At 53.3% G+C, this 19663-nt stretch overlaps 2 protein-coding genes across 22 annotated transcripts in view; one reads left to right on the forward strand and one right to left on the reverse strand.

Annotated features, from left to right (window-relative positions):
* The window catches only part of CDC42EP5 (CDC42 effector protein 5), a 64960-nt gene that overhangs the window by 10185 nt on the left and 35112 nt on the right, over positions 1-19663 (forward strand). Inside the window, exons 1-2 of one of the 7 annotated variants that reach the window (XR_012328078.1) lie at positions 5498-5610; positions 15152-15313. The exons of 1 other annotated variant lie outside the window; for it this stretch is intronic. The gene's annotated coding sequence lies outside the window, so the exon portion shown is untranslated. Of the gene's footprint in view, positions 1-5485; positions 5611-15151; positions 15314-19663 lie in introns of those variants that run through there. 5 more of the 7 variants (XR_012328079.1, XR_012328080.1, XR_012328082.1 and 2 more) reach the window with 5 other exon arrangements.
* LOC117309195 (leukocyte immunoglobulin-like receptor subfamily A member 6) lies at positions 1641-19139 on the reverse strand. 15 transcript variants are annotated; one of them, XM_033845794.2, is made up of 12 exons: positions 18753-19139; positions 18285-18569; positions 17835-18137; positions 17311-17607; positions 16747-17049; positions 16035-16085; positions 15220-15327; positions 14831-14873; positions 14708-14745; positions 14430-14482; positions 13601-13642; positions 11133-13403 (listed from the first exon to the last, which is right to left on the reverse strand). In XM_033845794.2, exons 1-12 carry the CDS (start codon positions 18979-18981, stop codon positions 13260-13262), a joined length of 1896 nt encoding a protein of 631 aa, XP_033701685.1. In that variant the 5' UTR covers positions 18982-19139; the 3' UTR covers positions 11133-13259. The 15 variants fall into 15 exon arrangements, 12 of the variants coding, with proteins under 12 accessions (XP_073652283.1, XP_033701712.1, XP_033701711.1 ...); XM_033845792.2 differs by having other exon boundaries at positions 13481-13642; XM_033845793.2 differs by having other exon boundaries at positions 13601-13645.

The raw sequence follows: 19663 nt of genomic DNA on the forward strand, positions 1-19663 counted from the left end.
TTTGCAGGGAGGTTTTTTTGGTTTGTTTTAACATCTTTATTGGAGTATAATTGCTTTATAGTGGTGTGTTAGTTTCTGCTGTATAACAGAGTGAATCAGCTATGCATATACATATATCCCCATATCTCCTCCCTCTTGCGTCTCCCTCCCACCCTCCCTATCCCAGCCCTCTAGGTGGTCACAGAGCACCGAGCTGATCTCCCTGTGCTATGCGGCTGCTTCCCACTAGCTATCTGTTTTACATTTGGTAGTGTATATGTGTCAATGCCAGATTCTATTTCAGTCGTAGTGATCAGTCTATTCAAAGTTAACTATTTCTCCTCGATTCAGTTTTGGTGGGCTGTATGTTCCTACAACGTGTCCATTTCTTCTAGGTTGTCCAGTTTGTTAGCAAAGAATTGTTTATCGTATTCTCATGATTTTTTGTATTTCTCTGGTATCAATTGTTATTTTTCCTCTTTAAATTCTTATTTTGTTTAGTTGGGTCCACATTGTCTGCTTTTGAATTTGATGTAATGAAGTACACTCTTATAGTTTTTCTTTACTTACTGACCATCAGGCTTGAAAATTGATCTGTATTATTGTAGCCGTTTACCTTTGTGTATTTTTCTGTCATATAAAATTCGGTTGCATATGTATAACAGTCCATTCATTTTTGGTGAGATCTGTTTCTATGATTTTGTCTAATATGAACGACGCCTCTGTCACAGTTCTCCTGAATGTATACTCATGGTTATGTCCACCTTTTCCCTAAGTTATGTAACTGTGGGTCAGAGCTGTGTGTCTCTCCTTTTAACCGATAATTCTTATTTACTCCCCAAATTGACTGAGGCAGTTAGTACACCTACCAGTAATGTACTGGGACTTAAAGTGCTCAGTGTTTTCTCCCACAGCTGATATTTCCATTGTTTTCTCTTTTGCCTCTCATGGGGACGGACTAGGATGCAAAGGCCTAGGACTAGGATAATTTCATGGAAACCAGGGCATAAAGCTGAAGTGGACACGATCTACTCGCGATGCTTTATATACAGGACACGTCTGTGTGTATCGGGGTCATCACTGAGCTGTGCCCCAGCTGGATCAGGCTCAGTTCCTCGGGAAAGACAATTCTACTCATTACTTCCCCACTCTGCCTCAGCGCATTCATACGCGTACCGTGAGGTTGGCCACGAAGAGAGCTTTTTTTTTTTTTTTTTTTTTGTGGTACGCGGGCCTCTCACTGCTGTGGCCTCTCCCGCTGTGGAGCACAGGCTCTGGACGCGCAGGCTCAGTGGCCATGGCTCACGGGCCCAGCCGCTCCGCGGCATGTGGGATCCTCCCAGACCGGGGCACGACCCGTGTCCCCTGCATCGGCAGGCGGACTCTCAACCGCTGAGCCACCAGGGAACCCCGAAGAGAGGATTTACACTGAAGAAAGAGACAAATGCCACACATCTGGGCTTTTTACAAAATGATAAATTCCTAAGCCCGTTTACCAGCACAGCAGCTGGCTGTCACTTCAAACGCCACGGTGTTCCTTCACACTAATGGTGTTTCTGGAGAAACTATACCAGGTGTCATCTGACGAGGAGAGAAGGGCTTGAGGGGTCCAGAGAGAGTTTTAGGGAAGAGTTTTGGATTTATCTGTTCGAAACAGGACCCCAAGTTCACCCATTTATTCAGTTACTTAAACGACATTCTGTTTCTGACTGAAGGGATGGAGGTCAATAGCACACAGCAGCCAATGTGGAAATTAAAAAAACCCAAATATATTACATGAAAGTGGGCCAGAGCATGAAGGTGTGTAAGGTGTGGACACAGACCTGCCGTGTGGGATGTGCCTCACGTCACAGGGGTGAGAGGGGACGGGGCAGTCAGGGAGAGTCATCACTGGTGGGGAGGGAAGGCACCATGGTTATCCGAGGCCCAGTCCTCCACAGGGACTCCCGGGCCTTCTCCTTCACCCACACCATATCTCTCCCTCCCTGGTCAGACAGTTCACACAACACGTGCTGCAGATTCTCTTCCAGAACCTCCTGGGCACATAAGGTCATGACAGGGCTCCACCACTCGGGACGGTGCACGGTTCCCTCTTGTGTTCAGCTCCTGGCTGCATCTTGGGGTCCTCCGTGGCCGTGTTGAGCCTGAAAGAGCAGGATCCCGAGGCCCAGCAGGACTGAGCCGGCCATGCCCATCCGGATGAGATTCTCCACTGTGTAGTCTTGCGGGTGTGAGGGTAGGGATTCTGAACAAGAGATCACATGGTCAGAGCAGATCCCAGTCACCCTAGACTCCAGGATGTCCACCCAGGGAACCTGCCTCTCCTTGACAGGACATGACCCTCGGAGCCCAGCCCCATATCTGAGTGATTTCATCCCCCGTGGGATCTGACTTGTTTTGTGGCGGGTGGATGGTGTCAGCTGCTCATGAGAATTGTAAAGTGAGGGTGTGAGTGAGGAGTTGGAGAGACACGAGCCCTTCTCCTGGGTTCTGTGTTGTCAATGCCTCCAATTCTCATATTACAGCTTCTACACAGTTCCTTAATGAACCCTTCCTCTAATATGCCAGGTTCCCTCTGCTCTCCTCATTGGATTCTCTCAGCTGCCATGTGTTCTTTGAATTCAGAACCTGCTTTGGAATCACTTTGGAACAGAGTTGGCTGTGCCCCCGGTGCTCAGGATCAGTGAGAAAAGTGGTCTCTTAAGACAGAAATAATTGAGTGCTGTGTGTTCTGTGTTCAGTCTGAGATTGGACCCTATAATCTTATTCTCCTACTTCTGGGAGTTCCCACTGGTTCAACAGCTGAGGACCCAGGATCCAGTGATGAGACTTTGGCGTCAGGGGCCATTGAATGTCCTCCTCTCTGGAGGCCCACTGTGTCCCCTCATTCATTACTACCTCAGACATTTCTGGGGACAGAGCCCTGAGCTGACTGAGTCAGAGAGGACAGGGTCAGGGTCCCTCACCTGAGACCGTGAGCTCCAGGGGGGCACTGGCGTGTGACAGCAGGTAGGGGTTACTGCTGAGTAAGCTGTAGCACCTGTAGGTCCCATTGTGGGCTGAGGTCACGGGACTCATGGAGAATTCGGCCTGGAAATGCCCACCTCGGTACTTTGATCTAAGACGCAGTGGGGACTGGGCTGCCCCCTCCTTGGACAGAAGGAAAGTTTCCTTTGTGCCCCTTGACTGACACAGCAGGGTCACTTTCTCTCCTGAGGCCACCACGGGGCCCGGCTGCACCGACAGGGAGGGCGTGTCAGGGAACGAACCTAGAGAGAGGAAGGGGGGTGAGGGGCTGTCTGCCCCCTGGTTCCGAACTGCGACTCAGCAGGGCCTCCCTGAGGCCCCTCATCTCTGTCTGTCTCTGTTTTCTCCGAGTCTCTCCCTCTCCCTGCCCACCCCCGTCTCTCTGTCTCCCTCCCTCCCTCCCTGGGGACCCCTCACGCCTGGTCCCAGCATCACCAGCTGGGGCTCCCCCGGCAGGGCCTGTGCAGAGTCTGGGTCCCTGACTGACCCGCTGGTTCCTCACCTGCCACCAGGATGTCCAGGGGGTCACTGGGGGCCGACCACTCGGAGGAGAGGTTGTGTCCACCGTAGCATCTGTACCGGCCCGCGTGGGTGTTGGTCACCGGGCCCAGGGGGAAGTCGGCCTGAGAGAGCCCAGCCTGGGGCTGCCGGCCAGGGCTCTGGGGGAGGGCCTGTCTCCCCTCCTGGGACAGAGCGAATCTGTCATAGCCGACGTCAGAGCGACACTGGAGGGTCAGGCTCTGTCCAGAGGCCATGACAGGGCCCTGCGGGGTTAGAAGGGAGGGCTTCCCAGACACACCTGGGGGAAGACCAGCCCTGGGCTGTAGGGGCTGGTTCCTCCCATGAAGCCCCTTCTCCCATCCTGGTCCCCAGGCCTCACTGTCGCTCACACTCTGTGTCTCTGTCCTGTGCGCCCCGCTCCCCCCTCACCCCACTCTCTCATCTGGGACAATCCTGGGAGAAAAGCATCTAATAATCTGTCTCGTGCCTCAAAAAGTACGTGAGGCCAGGGTGAGACCGCCTCACCTGGGACCAGGAGCTCCAGGGGGTCACTGGGGGCCGACCACACCTGGGGGGTGTCCCTGTAAAAGCCGTGGCATCTGAACATCCACCTGTGGCTGGGGGTCACGCGACCCACGGGGAACAGGGCCTGGGTCTGCCCCTGGGGGCCTCGCTGTGCATCCAGGGTCCAGGAGGACTTGGGTTCTCCTTCCTTAGTCAGAATGAACCCGTCCAGTCTCTGCCTTGAGCGAGCCTGGAGGGTCACGTTCCCTCCCGAGGTCACCACAGGGCTCGGCAGGGCTGAGAGGGTGGGTTTGCTGTGGGCCCCTAGGAGAGAAGGAGGGAGCTTGTGAAATGGGGCTCACACGCCCCTTTCCTTCTCCAGGGCTGGGCTGTGAGAGGGACACACCCCTGAGAGCAGACCCCCTTCCTGAGGGCAGAGCCTGAGGCTGGGACCCCCGAGTGTCCTCTCACCTGTCACCACCAGCTCCAGGGGGTCACTGCTCTCTGACCAGCCAGTGGGGCTGAGATAGTAACAGTGATATCTCCCTGCGTAGTCCTGTGTCATGTATGAGATGGAGAAGTTGCCCTTGTCCCCGTGCTCCAGTGGGGCCTGTCTGTACCAGGGAGGTGAGCTTCCCTCTTTATGGAAACGGAACACCGGGGCCACCCGGGTCCCCTGACACCAGATGGTCACGGGGCTCCCCCAGGGGATCACAGAGCCTGGCTCAGCCCAGATGGTGGGTTTGGGGAGGGTGCCTGGATGGACATCAGAGGTTGCGTCACAAGACATCCTCACCCCCAGGTCCCCAGCTCTCAGCCGCCAACCTCCCAGACTCCCCCTCCTTCAGCCCAGAACTGCTGTTCCCCACTCCATTGCCTGGGGGTGGCCCCTTGTCCCTATGATCAGGAGGGAGGTGGGACACCTGGGGACAGACTCACGTGCCTGCTCCTGGGTCCTCAGGCCCACACTCAGCCCTGGAAGAGAGACCCCTGTGAGAGGTTCGCCCTGAATCCTGAGCAGCGCCTCTCCTACCCGTGAGCCTCCTGAGTCCTGGGGTCTCCTGACAGAGCAGCCTGGCTGTGGGGAGGGGTCCGTCCCTGGCTGGGGCTTCCCCTCCCCCTCCTCCATCTCACCGAGGCAGAGCAGGGCCGTGAGGCTGGGGGTCATGGCGTCTCCTTCCTGTGGTCCAGGCGGTGCAGATGGAGGAGACCACGGTGCCCTCAGGACGGAGACCCAAGGGTGTGTCCACTGGGAGGCTGGTCCTCCGCGGCACGGGGCTGTCACGTCAGCAGCCCCACAGGAAGGGGAACTGCCCCTCCCCAGGAGCCTGGCTCTCATTCCCATGACAGACTCGGTGTCTTCCTGAGACGCCCCTTCCATATAAGGGTGACCCAGGCACGTCTTTCCCTCTCAGAGCCTCCCCATTGGATCTCCTTCGTCCTCAGCTGGTCCATCAGCAGGTCCCTGTGGGGTCCTCACCATGGACAGGGGTCACCCAGGCCCTGGCGATGCTTCAGGGAGGTTGCAGGTTCCTGCTGCACCGCAGAGCTCGGATCAGCAGAGAGACACGTTTAACATCTGCCTACAGCTCCGTGGAGGTCAGTGTGGCAATGAGCACAGAGGAGAAGTTCAGGGCAATAAGGAAGGAAACATGCCTGGTCCCCTGGCCCCAGAGTGTGGGTTTGCTTTCTGTCTCAGCCCCCTTCAGGGACTTCTCCCTTTTTCTTGAAACAGCGTCCACCCCACCTTCCTGGGAAGAAGCCCCTGAGTCGTTCCTGCCTGCTCGGTGGCCCTTGATCCTTGGGCATTGTCTCCTTACTGTATGCTCCTGTCTCCACTTTTATGGGACAGAGAGTGGGTCAGTGCTCTGACTTGGGGGACGAAGCTGATTTAATTTAAGTATTCCTCGTCATCCTCCCCCATGTGCCTTGAGCCCTGAAGTTATGTCTCTGAGCCTCAGTTTCCTCGCCTGCAGCATGTTGTTTGAACCCCACTCTTCAGACAGGTTGTGGGCTCAGTGGTGCCAGGACATGGGTGGGACCCAATATTGGTTAATTTCTAACCAGTATGAGAGGGTGAAGGTGTCAGACCCCACAGTCAGCATGGATGACTGATGTGCCCACTCGCGACCCCCGTCTGCTCTGACACTGAGAAATGCTACTTATGGTGGGGTTTTGTTGTTTATTTATTTTTGGCTGCATTGGGTCTTCGTTGCTGCGCGCGGGCTTTTTCTGGTTGTGGCAAGTGGGGGCTACTCTTCGTTGCAGTGCGTGGGCTTCTCATTGCAGTGGCTTCTCTTGTTGCGTATCACAGGCTCTAGGCATGCAGGCTTCAGTAGTTGTGGCTTGCGGGCTCTAGAGTGCAGGGTCAGTAGTTGTGGCTCAGGGGCTCTAGAGCTCATCGCAGTAGTTGTGGTGCACGGGCTTAGTTGCTCCACGGCATGTGGGATCTTCCTAGACCAGGGCTCAAACCCGTGTCCCCTGCATTGGCAGGAGGATTCTTAACCACTGCGCCACCAGGGCATTCCCACTGCTTATGTTTTTTATGAAATACATAGGCATGGTCTATTATAGGAGAAGAGAAATGACAGTTTCTTAAATGGAGAAGGGACCACAACAAAAAAAAGAGGTGAAAGCTTAGTGACTACCAGTGCCTGAGTCCAGCAAGTGGTCATTAGAATAGAGGTTTCCACCTCTGTGTGGAAGGACAAGGACCTGAGGTCCTCACAGGCAGGGAGGGGTCAGGGCTTCAGGTCAAGGTTGGAATCGGTGTTGCCCCTCCACCTCGTTTGTGGCCAGGCACTGGGATATCTCTGCCCACTGACCCATCCCCGAGGTCAGCACTGAGCTGTGTCCTGTGTGCGGTTGTAAAACAGCTTCAATTCATTATAATTGTACATGGATATCTGTCCCACCTGTGAGTGTGAGGCTCACTTGGGGTCATCTCTGCCAGGTACATGCCTAGTCAGATGCTGAGTTTGAGAGAGCGGATGCTGTGGGGCAGGGCAGCCACAAGAAGTCACCCATTTCATCTCTGAATGTCAGGACAGACCTGGGAGAAACTCTCTATAGAAAATCACGTGTCTGGGAGCTGAGCATTAGGAATGAACATAAGAGATAAATCCTAATACTGAGAAAAAGTGCTAAGAAGACTATCTGCAGAGCTAGTAACTTGTATTATCCTATCCAAGGAGATAGAATACTAGGAATATATGAAACATTTTAATTTAAGCATGTTTACACATCTGAAAAATTGAAGAAGGAAAATAAATTCTGGAAACAGCAAAAGGGATTATACTGCAGAAGTATATAGGATTTTAGCAATGAATTAGGCAAACACCTTACAGGTAAAAAATAATACTTTCATTAATACACTCAAGATATTCTTTCCATCAAGGAGAAGATACAGCTGAAGAGCCAATTATGAACTTGGAATACAATATTGAGGAGTTTGTTTAGGATGCAGTACGGAGAGACTGGAATTAGAAAGTTGAGGTAGATGAGGAGTAGAAAGAACAGGGCCCATGGATATTGTGAATTTCAGAATGAAATCAGTGAGGACAATGTCTGCGACAGTATGAAAGGCCAATTGTTGGTCTTTTACAGAGATGTAGCAAGAACTTACAATTGCTAGGGTGCACGTGTCTATACGTGAAATGTGTCTTGCTATTTCGCAACAAAGGGAAGGAAATTGAAGGGAGAAACCGCCAAAAGATATGGGGAAATACAGTCAAGGAATTAACTGTCAGTGAGGCCTTCTATACTCACCCAAATTATCATTAAGGGGCAAAGGTGAAGGGGTCAGCAGGGGAGAAATGCATACATGTGAGAGACCTGGGCGTGTCCGACCTGCTTGGACTCACATCTCCTATGTTAAACCTTCATGTCGGGCTCAGCGTGTCTCCCACAACTGATTATGCCTGTTTTCTATTTACCTCTAATGTGAATGTACTGGGATTTGGGCATCACAATTCCACTGAAACCGTGGCATAAGATTGAGGTGGAAACTACTATGACCTACAGAATAGAAGGACCTCAGGGTCATCTGCGAGGTGCCACAGTTGGCTCATTCTTGTGAAAGTTGATGCTGTTCCCAACTGTGTATCCAGTGCATTCAAACGGGCATCTTGAAGTTGGGCATGAAGGGAGTACTTATCAAAGCAACAGATAATGTACACAAATCAGAACACTGAGAAAAAGGGATGTTTTCATAGAGCTGGTTTGCCAGCTCACCACCTGGCTGTCGCTTCAAACACCTTGCGCCCATTCATAAATTTATTTACTTATTTATTTTTGGCTGCGTCGGGTCTTCATTGCTGCACACAGGCTTTCTCTAGTTGTGGCAAGTGAGGGCTACTCTTTGTTGCAGTGCGTGGGCTTCTCATTGCGGTGGTTTCTCTTGTTGCGGAGCACGGGCTGCAGGTGCGTGGGCTTCAGTAGCTGTGGCACACAGGCTCAGTAGTTGCGGCTCACGGGCTCTAGAGCACAGGCTCAGTAGTTGTGGCACACCGCCTTAGTTGCTCCATGGCATGTGGGATCTTCCTGGATCAGGGCTTGAACCCCTGTCCCCTGCATTGGCAGGTGGATTCTTAACCACTGCGCCACCAGGGAAGTCCACCTTGTGCTCTTTCAAACTGATGGTATTTTGGCAGAAACTCTTCCGTGTATCATTTTAGAGGGGAATAAGCCTTGAGGGGGTCCAGAGAGGGTTTTTGGAAATGGTTTTGGATTTATGTGTTTTAAACTAGACCTGAATTTCACCCATTTACTCAGTTGCTTAAAACATTCTGGTTCTAGGCTGAAGGGATCGAGGTCAATAGCACACACCAGTGAGTGTGGAAATTAGAAATAAAGCAAAATGTATTACAAGAAAGTGGCAGAGCATGAAGTTGACTTCAGGTGTGGACCCAAACCTGCGATGTGGATGTAGCCTCAAATCACAGGAGTAAAAAAAGAAGGGGAGTAGTCAAGAATAATCAATAATGGTAAGGAGGGAAAGTACCACACTTTAATTACGGAAGAGTCTCTACAGCAAGAACCCAGGCATTTCCTGCATGCCAGCATTGATACCCCATGAAATTCTCAGCAGACAGTTCCCTCAATTCATACTGCAGATTTGCCTCCCAAACCTCCTAGTCATACAAGGATCGAACTCACCGAATGGTGGGTTTCTTCCCTCTGTTTACCTCCTGGCTGCATCTTGGGTTCCTCCGTGGCCGTGTTGAGCCTGAAAGAGCAGAATCCTGAGGCCCAGCAGGACTGAGCCGGCCATGCCCATCCGGATGAGAGTCTCCACTGTGTAGTCTTGGGGGTGTGAGGCTAGGAACTGTGGAAAAAGAGGTCACAGAGGTCAGAGCAGACCCAAATCACCCCAGGATCCCTACATGTCCACTCAGGTCACCTGCATTCCATTAACAGGTTGTGACCCTCGGAGCCCAACCCAAAATTGAGCATTTCTGCTACTCATCACTGTTGGCGTCTGACTTATTTTGTGATGGACTGAGAATGTCAGTTACCCCTGAGAACAAAAAAGACAGGGTATGGGTGAGGAGATGCAGAAATGCTTAAGTAATCTCTTTAATCTTGAATGAGTCTCTGGAACTAAACATGCCAGTCCCGGTACCTGGAGGTGAGCATCTCCAGTGTCTCATTTGCATCTAATCAGGAGGCAAAGATGAACACGTGGGGTTTCAATTTGTCCTGAAAGGATGTGGACCTGAAGTGTCAGGGTTGCCCTTATGGCCTCAGTTTCCCAAGATGTCACTCCATAGCCGTCCCCAGACTGGTCGCCGTCAGCCCAGACCTCCTCTTCTCCCCTCAGGTGATGGGGGTGGTGGTTGTGGAGCTGCAGCAGGAGGTGTGGGGACAGCTCACTCACCTTGACCTGGCCCCATAGGCCCCGACACAGCCCTGGGCTTCTATGCAGCAAGAACACATACAACAACTACAACATAAAGGGGTAAGAATAAAGAGACCTATAGATTTGTAAGGGTTCTACATTTCCCTTGAAGAGGTAAAATACTAGCTCTGTCTTTACTGTGTAAAGTTAGGTATCTACCTGATAATCTCTAGAACAGCCCCTTCAACAGCAGTCAAAGACTTACAGTTACAGCACCAATAGAGAAATTAAAATGGTATGCTAAAAATGTTTTTAAATCCCAGGAAAGGGTAAATAGAAGAACAAGAAAGAGAGGGGACAAAACTTGAAAAACATAAAATGACAAACCTAAATAACAGTGTTATCAGTAATAATATTATATGTAAATGGGCGAAACACAGCAATTAAAAGAGCTTGTAAGATTGGTTTAAGAAAACAACCACCACCTACACTATGAAGTCCATAAGAAACTCACTTCTTTTTTTTAAAAATAAATTTATTTCTTTCTTTATTTTTGGCTGTGTTGGGTCTTCATCACTGTGCACAGGCTGTCTGTAGTTGCGGTGAGCGGGGGCTACTCTCTGTTGCGGTGCGCCGGCTTCTTATTGCGGTGCGTGGGCCTCTTATCGCAGTGGCTTCTCTTGTTGTGGAGCATGGGCTGTAGGTGCGCTGGCTTTAGTAGTTGTGGCGTGAGGGCTCAATAGTTGTGGCGCATGGGCCTTGTTGCACGTGGGATCCTCCCAGACCAGGGATCGAACCCGTGTTCCCTCTATTGGCAGGAGGATTCCCAGCCACTGCACCACCAGGGAAGTCCCAGAAACTCACTTCTAATATAACATGTAAATAGGTTAAAAGTAAAAGAGTGAACAATATGAATGAACCTTGGAAACATTATTCAGAGTGAACTGAGGCTGACACAGAATGTCGCATTTTGTATGATTTCACTGACACGAACAGCCTAGAGTAGCCAGACTCCCTACGGCAGGAATTTGAATGGAGATGACCAGTGCCTGGTTCTCAGGGGGCATGGGGAGTTCTTGCTTAATGGGTACACAGCTTCTGTTTGGGATTATGAAAATGTTCTGGAAGACGGACAGTGGTCATGATTGCCGAACATGATAAATGTACTTAAGGCCACTAACTTCGCACTTTAATGATGTTTCAGTGGTGGTGAATATCATGGTGTGTATATTCTACCACATTAAAAAAGTAGAAGGATGAAAAATTACTATGCAAACACTAATCATAAGTAACTTCAAGTGGTTGTATTGTTTCCCTGTCCCACAAATTACCACAAAGTTGGTGGATTAAAACAGCCCCAATATATTATCTTACGGCTCTTGGAAGTCAGCAGTATACAATCAGATCACTGGTATAAAGTCAGGGAACAGGGAGACATTCATTTACTTCATCTCCATCCAGAACCGGAAGTCTCGAAGGCAGTTGAGTTCTATATATTGACCTTGTATGCAGCGATGCAGGAAAACTTTTTAATTAGAGTAGAAGATCTTTACATTATTTTGGATTTTCTGCGAACACAGCTGTGCAGTCTCTTAGTAATACAATATTATTCTTATCCACTTCAGAGCTTCTCGCCTTGTTTTGTTTCACTTACTTGCTTGGTGCCTCCAGGGCCCTGGTGAATACAAGTGGTCATACGGAACATACTTGGATCATTGCCAGTCGTAGACGAAAGGACCTCAGGTTCTCACCTGTACAAATGACGTCTAGTGTTGTTAAGCATGCCCTCATCAACGAAAGGGAATTCCCTTCTATTTCTGATGCGTTTTTATTTTCACCAGGAATTGTTGGTATATTTTATCAAAGGCTTTGTCTGCATCTGTTAAGGTGATTATTTTTTATTTGTTCTATTAAGGTATTGCATTATGTGATAGATTTTTAAAATTTTAAGTTACTCTATCCTTCGAAAGAAAACCCCACAGTATGGTCATGAAGTAATGTCCTTTTAATGTATCACTACATCTCATTTGTGTACACTTTATTTAGGGATTTCCATCTAAGCTCATGTGAGAGATCTTCCTCTGACTTCCCCATGTATAATTCCCTTGTCAGGTTTTGGTGTAAATATTTTCCTGATCTGATGTGTTGAGGTATGTTTCTTCTTTTTCTGTTCTCGGGAAATGTTTGTGCAGTTTTGGGGTGCGTGTGCGTGTGTGTGTCTTTCACGAGTACATAAGTGCTCGGAAGAAATCACCAGTGAAGCCGCCTGAACTGGTCACTTACACGTCGGACAGTGATGACCGTCACAGCATTTGTCTGCATCCCATCACACAGTCGCCATTTCTTTTTTTGGTGAGAACATTTGAGATCTGCTCTCTTCAAAACACTCAAGAATGGGATACAGTGTGATTAGCTGTAACCACCATGCTGTATATTAGATCCCCAGAACTTATTCATCTTATAACTGGAAGCTTGTGCCCTTTGACCAATATCTTCCCATTTCCCCCTCGCTCCAACCCCGGGAACCAGCATTCTACTATTTCTTTCATTTTGAGTTCGCTAGATTCTATATAGTTCAGTCGTGGGTAAGTTTGGATTAGAGTCAATGTATAAGGTGGTAGATTTTCCATTTATTCTTATATCCATTTAGTAAATTGTACACGTGAAGATTTCCATCCCATCTACATTTTCTGTATGTTGGCGTCAAATTTCTCATAATGTTCTGTCACTATCTTTATAACGTCTGTAGGATTTGTAGTGCTGTCTGCAATCCCTTTCATGCTATTAGAAGTGTGAGCCTTCTCTCCTTTTCCCTCGGCTGTGGTGGCGAGGATTCATGAATGTTTTCAAGAATGAGTTTATTTTTTGCCTTAATTGATTTTCTCTACTTTTTGGTTGTCTTCATTATTAGCTACCCTTGTCATTATTATTCCCACCTTCTACCTTCATTTGAAATAATTTGCTATTTTTTCCTGAAGTCTTGGTATGATATGTTAGGTCATCGATTTTTTTGAAGCCTTTTCTAATATATTCAGTCATGATTGTTAATTTTCTCATTTCATATGTTTTAATGTGTATTATTTACATTATCATTCATTGAAAATATTTTCCCACTTCTGTTTTGTTTTTTTGTTTGTTTTTTTTTTTCGTTTTGATTTTGGTTTTCAACTCACACATTGATTTTTGAGCAGTCTGTTGCATTATTTCCCAAATGTAAGGATATTAGTTATCTTTGAGGGTAGAATCAGGTGACTGCCAAAGGGTCCCAGGGGCTCCTGGTGGTCTGTGTTGGGAGTCCAGGCTGTCTGTTGGTCGTTAGGCGGTGTCCACTGCGGGCAGGCAGCTCCTGTGCCTTCCGGGGTCCGTGCAGTCTTCCTCCCTGGAGCGTGGGATCTGGGTCCTTCCTGGGCTAGCGGACGGCGAGAGCAGCATACACGCTGGGCTCTTCTGGGGGCTCCCCTGACTGGGGGGCAGGGGTTGCAGTCTCCCGTCTGAAGGTCGAGTGGTTCAGCTGGGCATAGGTCACATCCTGGGGGGCTTCAGATGCGGCGGCCTGCGGTGGGGGAGAGGGAGGGAGGGTGTGTGGTTGGGGTGGGGGAAGCCTGGGGTCCCGGACAGGATGGGACCCACCTGACCGTCCCTCTGCCCGTCCTCTTCCGCTTGTCTGTCCTTCGTGTCCAGCAATCTCCCCGACAGGGAGGAAGGAGAGGTGGCCACCCCCCGCCTTAGTCTTGATCTTGAGTGGTTCACCTGGGCGTACGTCCCCTCCTGGGGGTCTGCATCCTGCCTGTTCTGCTGGAGGGAGAGAGTAGGACAGAAAGGGGACTTCCTGGATCCACTGTGATCTCCTTCCGTCAGCTTTCCACTGTGTTGGCGGAGTGATGCTTTAAAACCTTAGGTCAGGTCACTTTCCTGATGGAAACTCCGGGGACCTCCTAACACCTTGGAGCCTCTGGATTCTTTCTACGGTTCTGATTTCAGTATTAACACGTTATCTCCCTTGCACATTTGGCTCCAGCCGCACGGCCATCTTCCTGCAAAAGCACGTCCCTGCCTCAGGACCTTTGCACTTGCTGCCCCCCTCCCCCTATGCACTCTGTCACCTTCTCTTGCTTTACTTTCCTTATCGGGACCTTGCATTCTAGGACGCTACCTGCTTCTTTACATATAGTCTTCTCACCCACCAGGTGAGCTCCCTGCTGCACCTGCAGCACCTACAGGGAGCCGGGGGGATGCGCTCTCCTTGTGCACCACTTTTGGGTGAATGAAGGAAGGGGGGCCTGGGGACTTTCGGGTGATTCACTTATTCACAAATCCTCTTGAGACGTGGGGCTTCTCTGCAACGCCAAAAGGTCAGACAGAGGACGGGGAGCCAGGAAAGGGGACCCCGAAGGAGGGGCCATGAGGTCACAAGGAAGCAGGAGGGGTGGAGTCACAGCAGGACGACCCAGGAAGCCCGGAAGGAGAGGTCAGTGTGGGACGCTGCTGGAGCTGGGATGTGAGGACAGAGACGTGTCCATTGGACTGAGTTTGGCAACAAGAAGGTCTCTGGTGGCCTGGACAGGAGCAGGGGTCTCACCGGATGGTCCAGCTGCACCCCGTCCTCAGGCTGTGTGTCCTTCACGGCAGCATCTGCTGGGGCAGAACAGGGTGTGTATCGCTTGGTGGGAATCCCCTGAGATCCCTCAGGGCTGGAGCCCCCGCAGTGCATCCAGAAGGGGCCACTGAGACCCAGGGGTGAGGGGAAGTGTGGGGTTTCAGTCCGCACCCCATGAGCCCACCCCTTCCCAGCCTTCCCCTCCCCCACACAGGTGCCTCCAGAACCCTGTGTCCCCCACCCCGTCCTCTTCTGCTCACAGAGGGCCTGGTCCTGGGCGGCGGCGGCCGGGCAGGAGCTGGGGAGGAGGCGGGCGTGTTAGGGGGAGAATGAGGGGGAGCTGCGGGCGGGGCGGGCCTGGGGGTCTTCGGGGCGGGAGTTACCTGCTCTGCAGGCCTGTGTCCTTGGGCTCTGGGTCTGCAGCCCCTGCGGGAGGGTGTAAATCAGCCTCGCCCTGGGCTGGGGCAGATGACAGAGGCTCGGCCCTGGGACTCTTACGACCCCTGCCCCTCACTCGGGATTCAGGAGGAAAGAAGGAGACCTGAACTCATACTTGCGTACATGTTTCAACACTTAATGAGATTGAAAAGGAGGAAAATACCTTAAATTATACATGTCAGCTGACAGTACGTGTTTTCTTTCTAGATTTTTGAGTTTCAGACTCTGGACAATCTTTTTCTAAGCTGACCTTGCCCATCTCTTAGGTTTCCCTTTGGCTGGTGCCCTAAGCCCACCACCTCCAGGGGTCTGGGTCACCCTGTTCCCTACTCACCCGACTTCCTGCGTCTGCTCTGACCCCGGTGTCGGACGAGGAGGACGAGGGGCAGCAGGACGAAGGCCACCGAGACCCCAATCAGGACGTTCAGGTACCATTTGAGACCTGGGGCACCAGTGACGTCATGCATGAGCCCAAGATGCCATTTAATTGAGCGCCTACTATGTGCAGGCTCGTGCTGGGGTCTGTGCATTCATCTCCTCTAACCCACCCCACCCATTTTACAGATGAGGAAACTGAGGCACAGAGAGGGAATTCACCAACCCCAGTGACCCAGTCTGGAGGTGGCAGAGCTGGGATTGGAACCCAGGGCTGTGGGCTCCCTGAGCTGTCCTCCTGCCGTGCCCCGCCCAAGGTGGGCACCAGCTTTGTGCTCTGGGGGCTTCTCATCTGCAGGGGGGCCTGTCCGAGGGTCTCATCTGGAGCCGAGGGTCCTTCCTTGTTACCCTCCCCTCCCCCACCACAGCAGGGACTGGGGCAGGGGCCGGCTGTGTGCGGTGGACTCTTCATCTTTCCCTACCCCTCCCCGTACAATGCCACCACCACTGCGGCACTGGGGACAGGCCCCCATACAGTCACATCCTCAGGGGCCTCCCTGTGAGGCCTCCTCTCCTGGGGGCTCAGAGCCAGAAGTCAGAACTGAAGGAAATCTAAGCTCCGGGCCACGATTCTCTGCCTTTACACTTGGAGAAACTGAGGCCCAGGCAGGGGAAGGGGGTCCAAGTCAGCGTCTCCAGAGGTGCGTGAAGTAAGGCCATAACTGAGCCCTGCCCCCCTGGGCCCAACACCATGTCCCACAGACCCTCACTCACCCGTCTGCGGGCCTGGCTCCGTGGGGGGAAGGGCCCCAACTTCAGTGCCTCCTGGGGCCAGGACAGAAGGTAGGGTCGGGGGCTGCTTCTCCCCACCTCAGCCCACTGCTCCTCCCCCAGGATGGGCCCCGAGGGGTCATTCCCTCTCCATGACCCCCACACTTCATCCACCAGCCTCAGAGCTCCTGGTGCCTGTGGTCACTCCAGCATCTCTACCTGACTCCCAGCCCCCCTGGGACATGAGCTGTGCTGAGATTGGGTCAGGATTTACAGCAGCTGAGGACCTCAAGGGACAGGCCTGGGGCCAGGTGTCCACATATTGGGCAGAGGCCCCAGTGGCTCACCAGCTCTTGAATTGGGCCCTGTGTGTGGGTGGTGGTGTCCCCAGAGGATCCTGGGAAAACTCCTGTAGTTGGGTGAGGGGCTGCGGCTTCCCTGGGATCCCCCCTCTGCTCACACTCTGGTGCTGTCTCTGCTCTGGGGCTGCCCTTGGCTTTCCCCCTCCTCCTATCTGAGAAGTCTGGTGACCGGACGTGAGAAGCAGCAGGGACGGGAGGGCCTGGTTTCCCTCCGTCCCTCTGCAGGCTGGACCCCCTCCGGATCACCCTCCCTTGACTCTCCTTTGGAGCCCCCCTCACTCCTATCCTAGAAAGGGGGTCACCTTCAGAGCTGACAACAGAGACACAGAGGGGACAGGGCTGGGGCCCCTCACCTGAGACCGTGAGCTCCAGGAGGGCACTGGCGTGTGACAGCAGGTAGGGGTTACTGCTGAGTGAGCTGTAGCACCTGTAGGTCCCATTGTGGGCTGAGGTCACGGGACTCATGGAGAATTCGGCCTGGAAATGCCCACCTCGGTACTTTGATCTAAGACGCAGTGGGGGCCAGGCTGCCCCCTCCTTGGACAGAAGGAAAGTTTCCCTTGTGCTCCCTGACTGACACAGCAGGGTCACGTTCTCTCCTGAGGCCACCAGGGGGCCCGGCTGCACCGAGAGGGAGGGCGTGTCAGGGAACCACCCTAGAGAGAGGAAGGGGGTGAGGGGCTGCCCGCCCCCTGGTTCTGAACTGCGACTCAGCAGGGCCTCCCTGAGGCCCCTCATCTCTGTCTGTCTCTGTTTTCTCCGAGTCTCTCCCTCTCCCTGCCCACCCCAGTCTCCCTGTGTCTCCCTCCCTCCCTCCCTGGGGACCCCTCACGCCTGGTCCCAGCATCACCACCTGGGGCTACCCTGTCAGGGCCTGTGCAGAGTCTGGGTCCCTGACTGACCCGCTGGCTCCTCACCTGCCACCAGGATGTCCAGGGGGTCACTGGGGGCCGACCACTCGGAGGAGAGGTTGTGTCCACCGTAGCATCTGTACCGGCCCGCGTGGGTGTTGGTCACCGGGCCCAGGGGGAAGTCGGCCTGAGAGAGCCCAGCCTGGGGCTGCCGGCCAGGGCGCTGCGGGAGGGCCTGTCTCCACTCCTGAGACAGAGTGAATCTGTCATAGCCGACGTCAGAGCGACACTGGAGGGTCAGGTTCTGTCCAGAGGCCACGACAGGGCCCTGCGGGGTCAGGAGGGAGGGCTTCCCAGACGCACCTGGGGGAAGACCAGCCCTGGGCTGTAGGGGCTGGTTCCTCCCATGAAGCCCCTTCTCCCGTCCTGGTCCCCAGGCCTCATTGTCGCCTACACTCTGTGTCTCTGTCCTGTGCACCCCGCTCCCCCCTCACCCCACCCTCTCATCTGGGACAATCCTGGGAGAAAAGCATCTAATAATCTGTCTCATGCCTCAAGAAGTACGTGAGGCCAGGGTGGGACCTCCTCACCTGGGACCAGGAGCTCCAGGGGGTCACTGGGGGCCGACCACACCTGGGGGGTGTCCCTGTAAAAGCCGTGGCATCTGAACATCCACCTGTGGCTGGGGGTCACGCGACCCATGGGGAACAGGGCCTGGGTCTGCCCATGGGGGCCTCGCTGTGCATCCAGGGTCCAGGAGGACTTGGGTTCTCCTTCCTTAGTCAGAATGAACCCGTCCACTCCCTCCCATGAGCCACACTGGAGGGTCACGTTCCCTCCCGAGGTCACCACAGGGCTCGGCAGGGCTGAGAGGGTGGGTTTGCTGTGGACCCCTAGGAGAGAAGGAGGGAGGTTGTGAAATGGGGCTCACACGCCCCTCTCCTCCCCCAGGGCTGGGCTGTGAGAGGGACACACCCCTGAGGGCAGTCCCCCTTCCTGAGGGCATAGTCTGAGGCTGGGACCCCCGAGTGTCCTCTCACCTGTCACCACCAGCTGCAGGGGGTCACTGCGCTCTGACCAGTCAGTGGGGCTGCGATAGTAACAGTGATATATCCCTGCGCCGTATTGTGTCATATATGAGATGGAGAACTTGCCCTTGTCCCCGGGCTCCCGTGGGGCCTGTCTGTACCAGGGAGGTGAGCTTCCCTCTTTATCCAAACGGAATATCTGGGCCCCCCGGGTCCCCTGACACCAGATGGTCACGGGGCTCCCCCAGGGGATCACAGAGCCTGGCTCAGCCCAGATGGTAGGTTTGGGGAGGGTGCCTGGAAGGACATCAGAGGTTGCGTCACAAGACATCCTCACCCCTAGGTCCCCAGCTCTCAGCCCCCAACCTCCCAGACTCCCCCTCCTTCAGCTCAGAACTGCTGTTCCCCACCCCATTGCCTGGGGGTGGCCCCTTGTCCCCATGAGCAGGAGGGAGGTGGGACACCTGGGGACAGACTCACCTGCCTGCACCTGGGTCCTCAGGCCCACTCTCAGCCCTGGAAGAGAGACCCCTGTGAGAGGTTCGCCCTGAATCCTGAGCAGCGCCTCTCCTACCCGTGAGCCTCCTGAGTCCTGGGGTCTCCTGACAGAGCAGCCTGGCTGTGGGGAGGGGTCCGTCCCTGGCTGGGGCTTCCCCTCCCCCTCCTCCATCTCACCGAGGCAGAGCAGGGCCGTGAGGCTGGGGGTCATGGCGTCTCCTTCCTGTGGTCCAGGCGGTGCAGATGGAGGAGACCACGGTGCCCTCAGGACGGAGACCCAAGGGTGTGTCCACTGGGAGGCTGGTCCTCCCCGTCACGGGGCTGTCACGTCAGCAGCCCCACAGGAAGGGGAACTGCCCCTCCCCAGGAGCCTGGCACTAGTTTCCACAGGGCTCAGGCTGGAGTGGGCAGCGGCCTTCTGCGGGCTGCCATGTCCCCTGACTCAGCCCCTCCCATCTTCCAAGCCCGCAGGCGCATCTCTCCTTCTTCTGCTTCTGAGTCCCATTGACCTTGGCTCTGACCTTTGTACCTCACTCCTTCACTCCTCAGGACCTTGGTGGTAACGTGGCCCCCCTCCCCGCCCCGGGTAATCCAGGACTGTCTCCCCATCTCCAGCACTTAGAAGGTGCCTTGGGGGGATCTTCAGGGGAAATTCAGGGCTCATCCTAAGAGTACAAAATGATAATAATACAAATAGAACTCAGTATCCTTCTGCGCGGAGTAAGGTACAGCAGGTAGTGAGTTTCGAAATCACGGAGACTTTCCTGCCCACCCCGTGTGAGCAGAGGGACAAGAGGACAGAGCCTGGGAGGCGACGCCGACTAAGGATATCTCGGGCAGGTGCCCATCACCCCCAGCGCGGGTTTCAACACTAAAGGTTTCGCAGGAAGCAG

Source organism: Tursiops truncatus, chromosome 19 (genome assembly GCF_011762595.2).
Source record: "Tursiops truncatus isolate mTurTru1 chromosome 19, mTurTru1.mat.Y, whole genome shotgun sequence".
Classification (NCBI taxonomy): Eukaryota; Metazoa; Chordata; class Mammalia; order Artiodactyla; family Delphinidae; genus Tursiops; species Tursiops truncatus.

Excerpts from the sequence above, each read along its gene's own strand:
- LOC117309195 (XM_033845791.2), bottom strand. The coding sequence starts at position 18,981 with ATGACCCCCAGCCTCACGGCCCTGCTCTGCCTCGGTGAGATGGAGGAG. Across the intron at positions 18,570-18,752 it reads GAGGACCCAGGTGCAGGCAG|GCACCCTCCCCAAACCTACC; the intron begins GTGAGTCTGTCC and ends ATGTCCTTCCAG. Across the intron at positions 15,328-16,034 it reads GGAGCCAGGCCCGCAGACGG|GTCTCAAATGGTACCTGAAC; the intron begins GTGAGTGAGGGT and ends CTGGTGCCCCAG.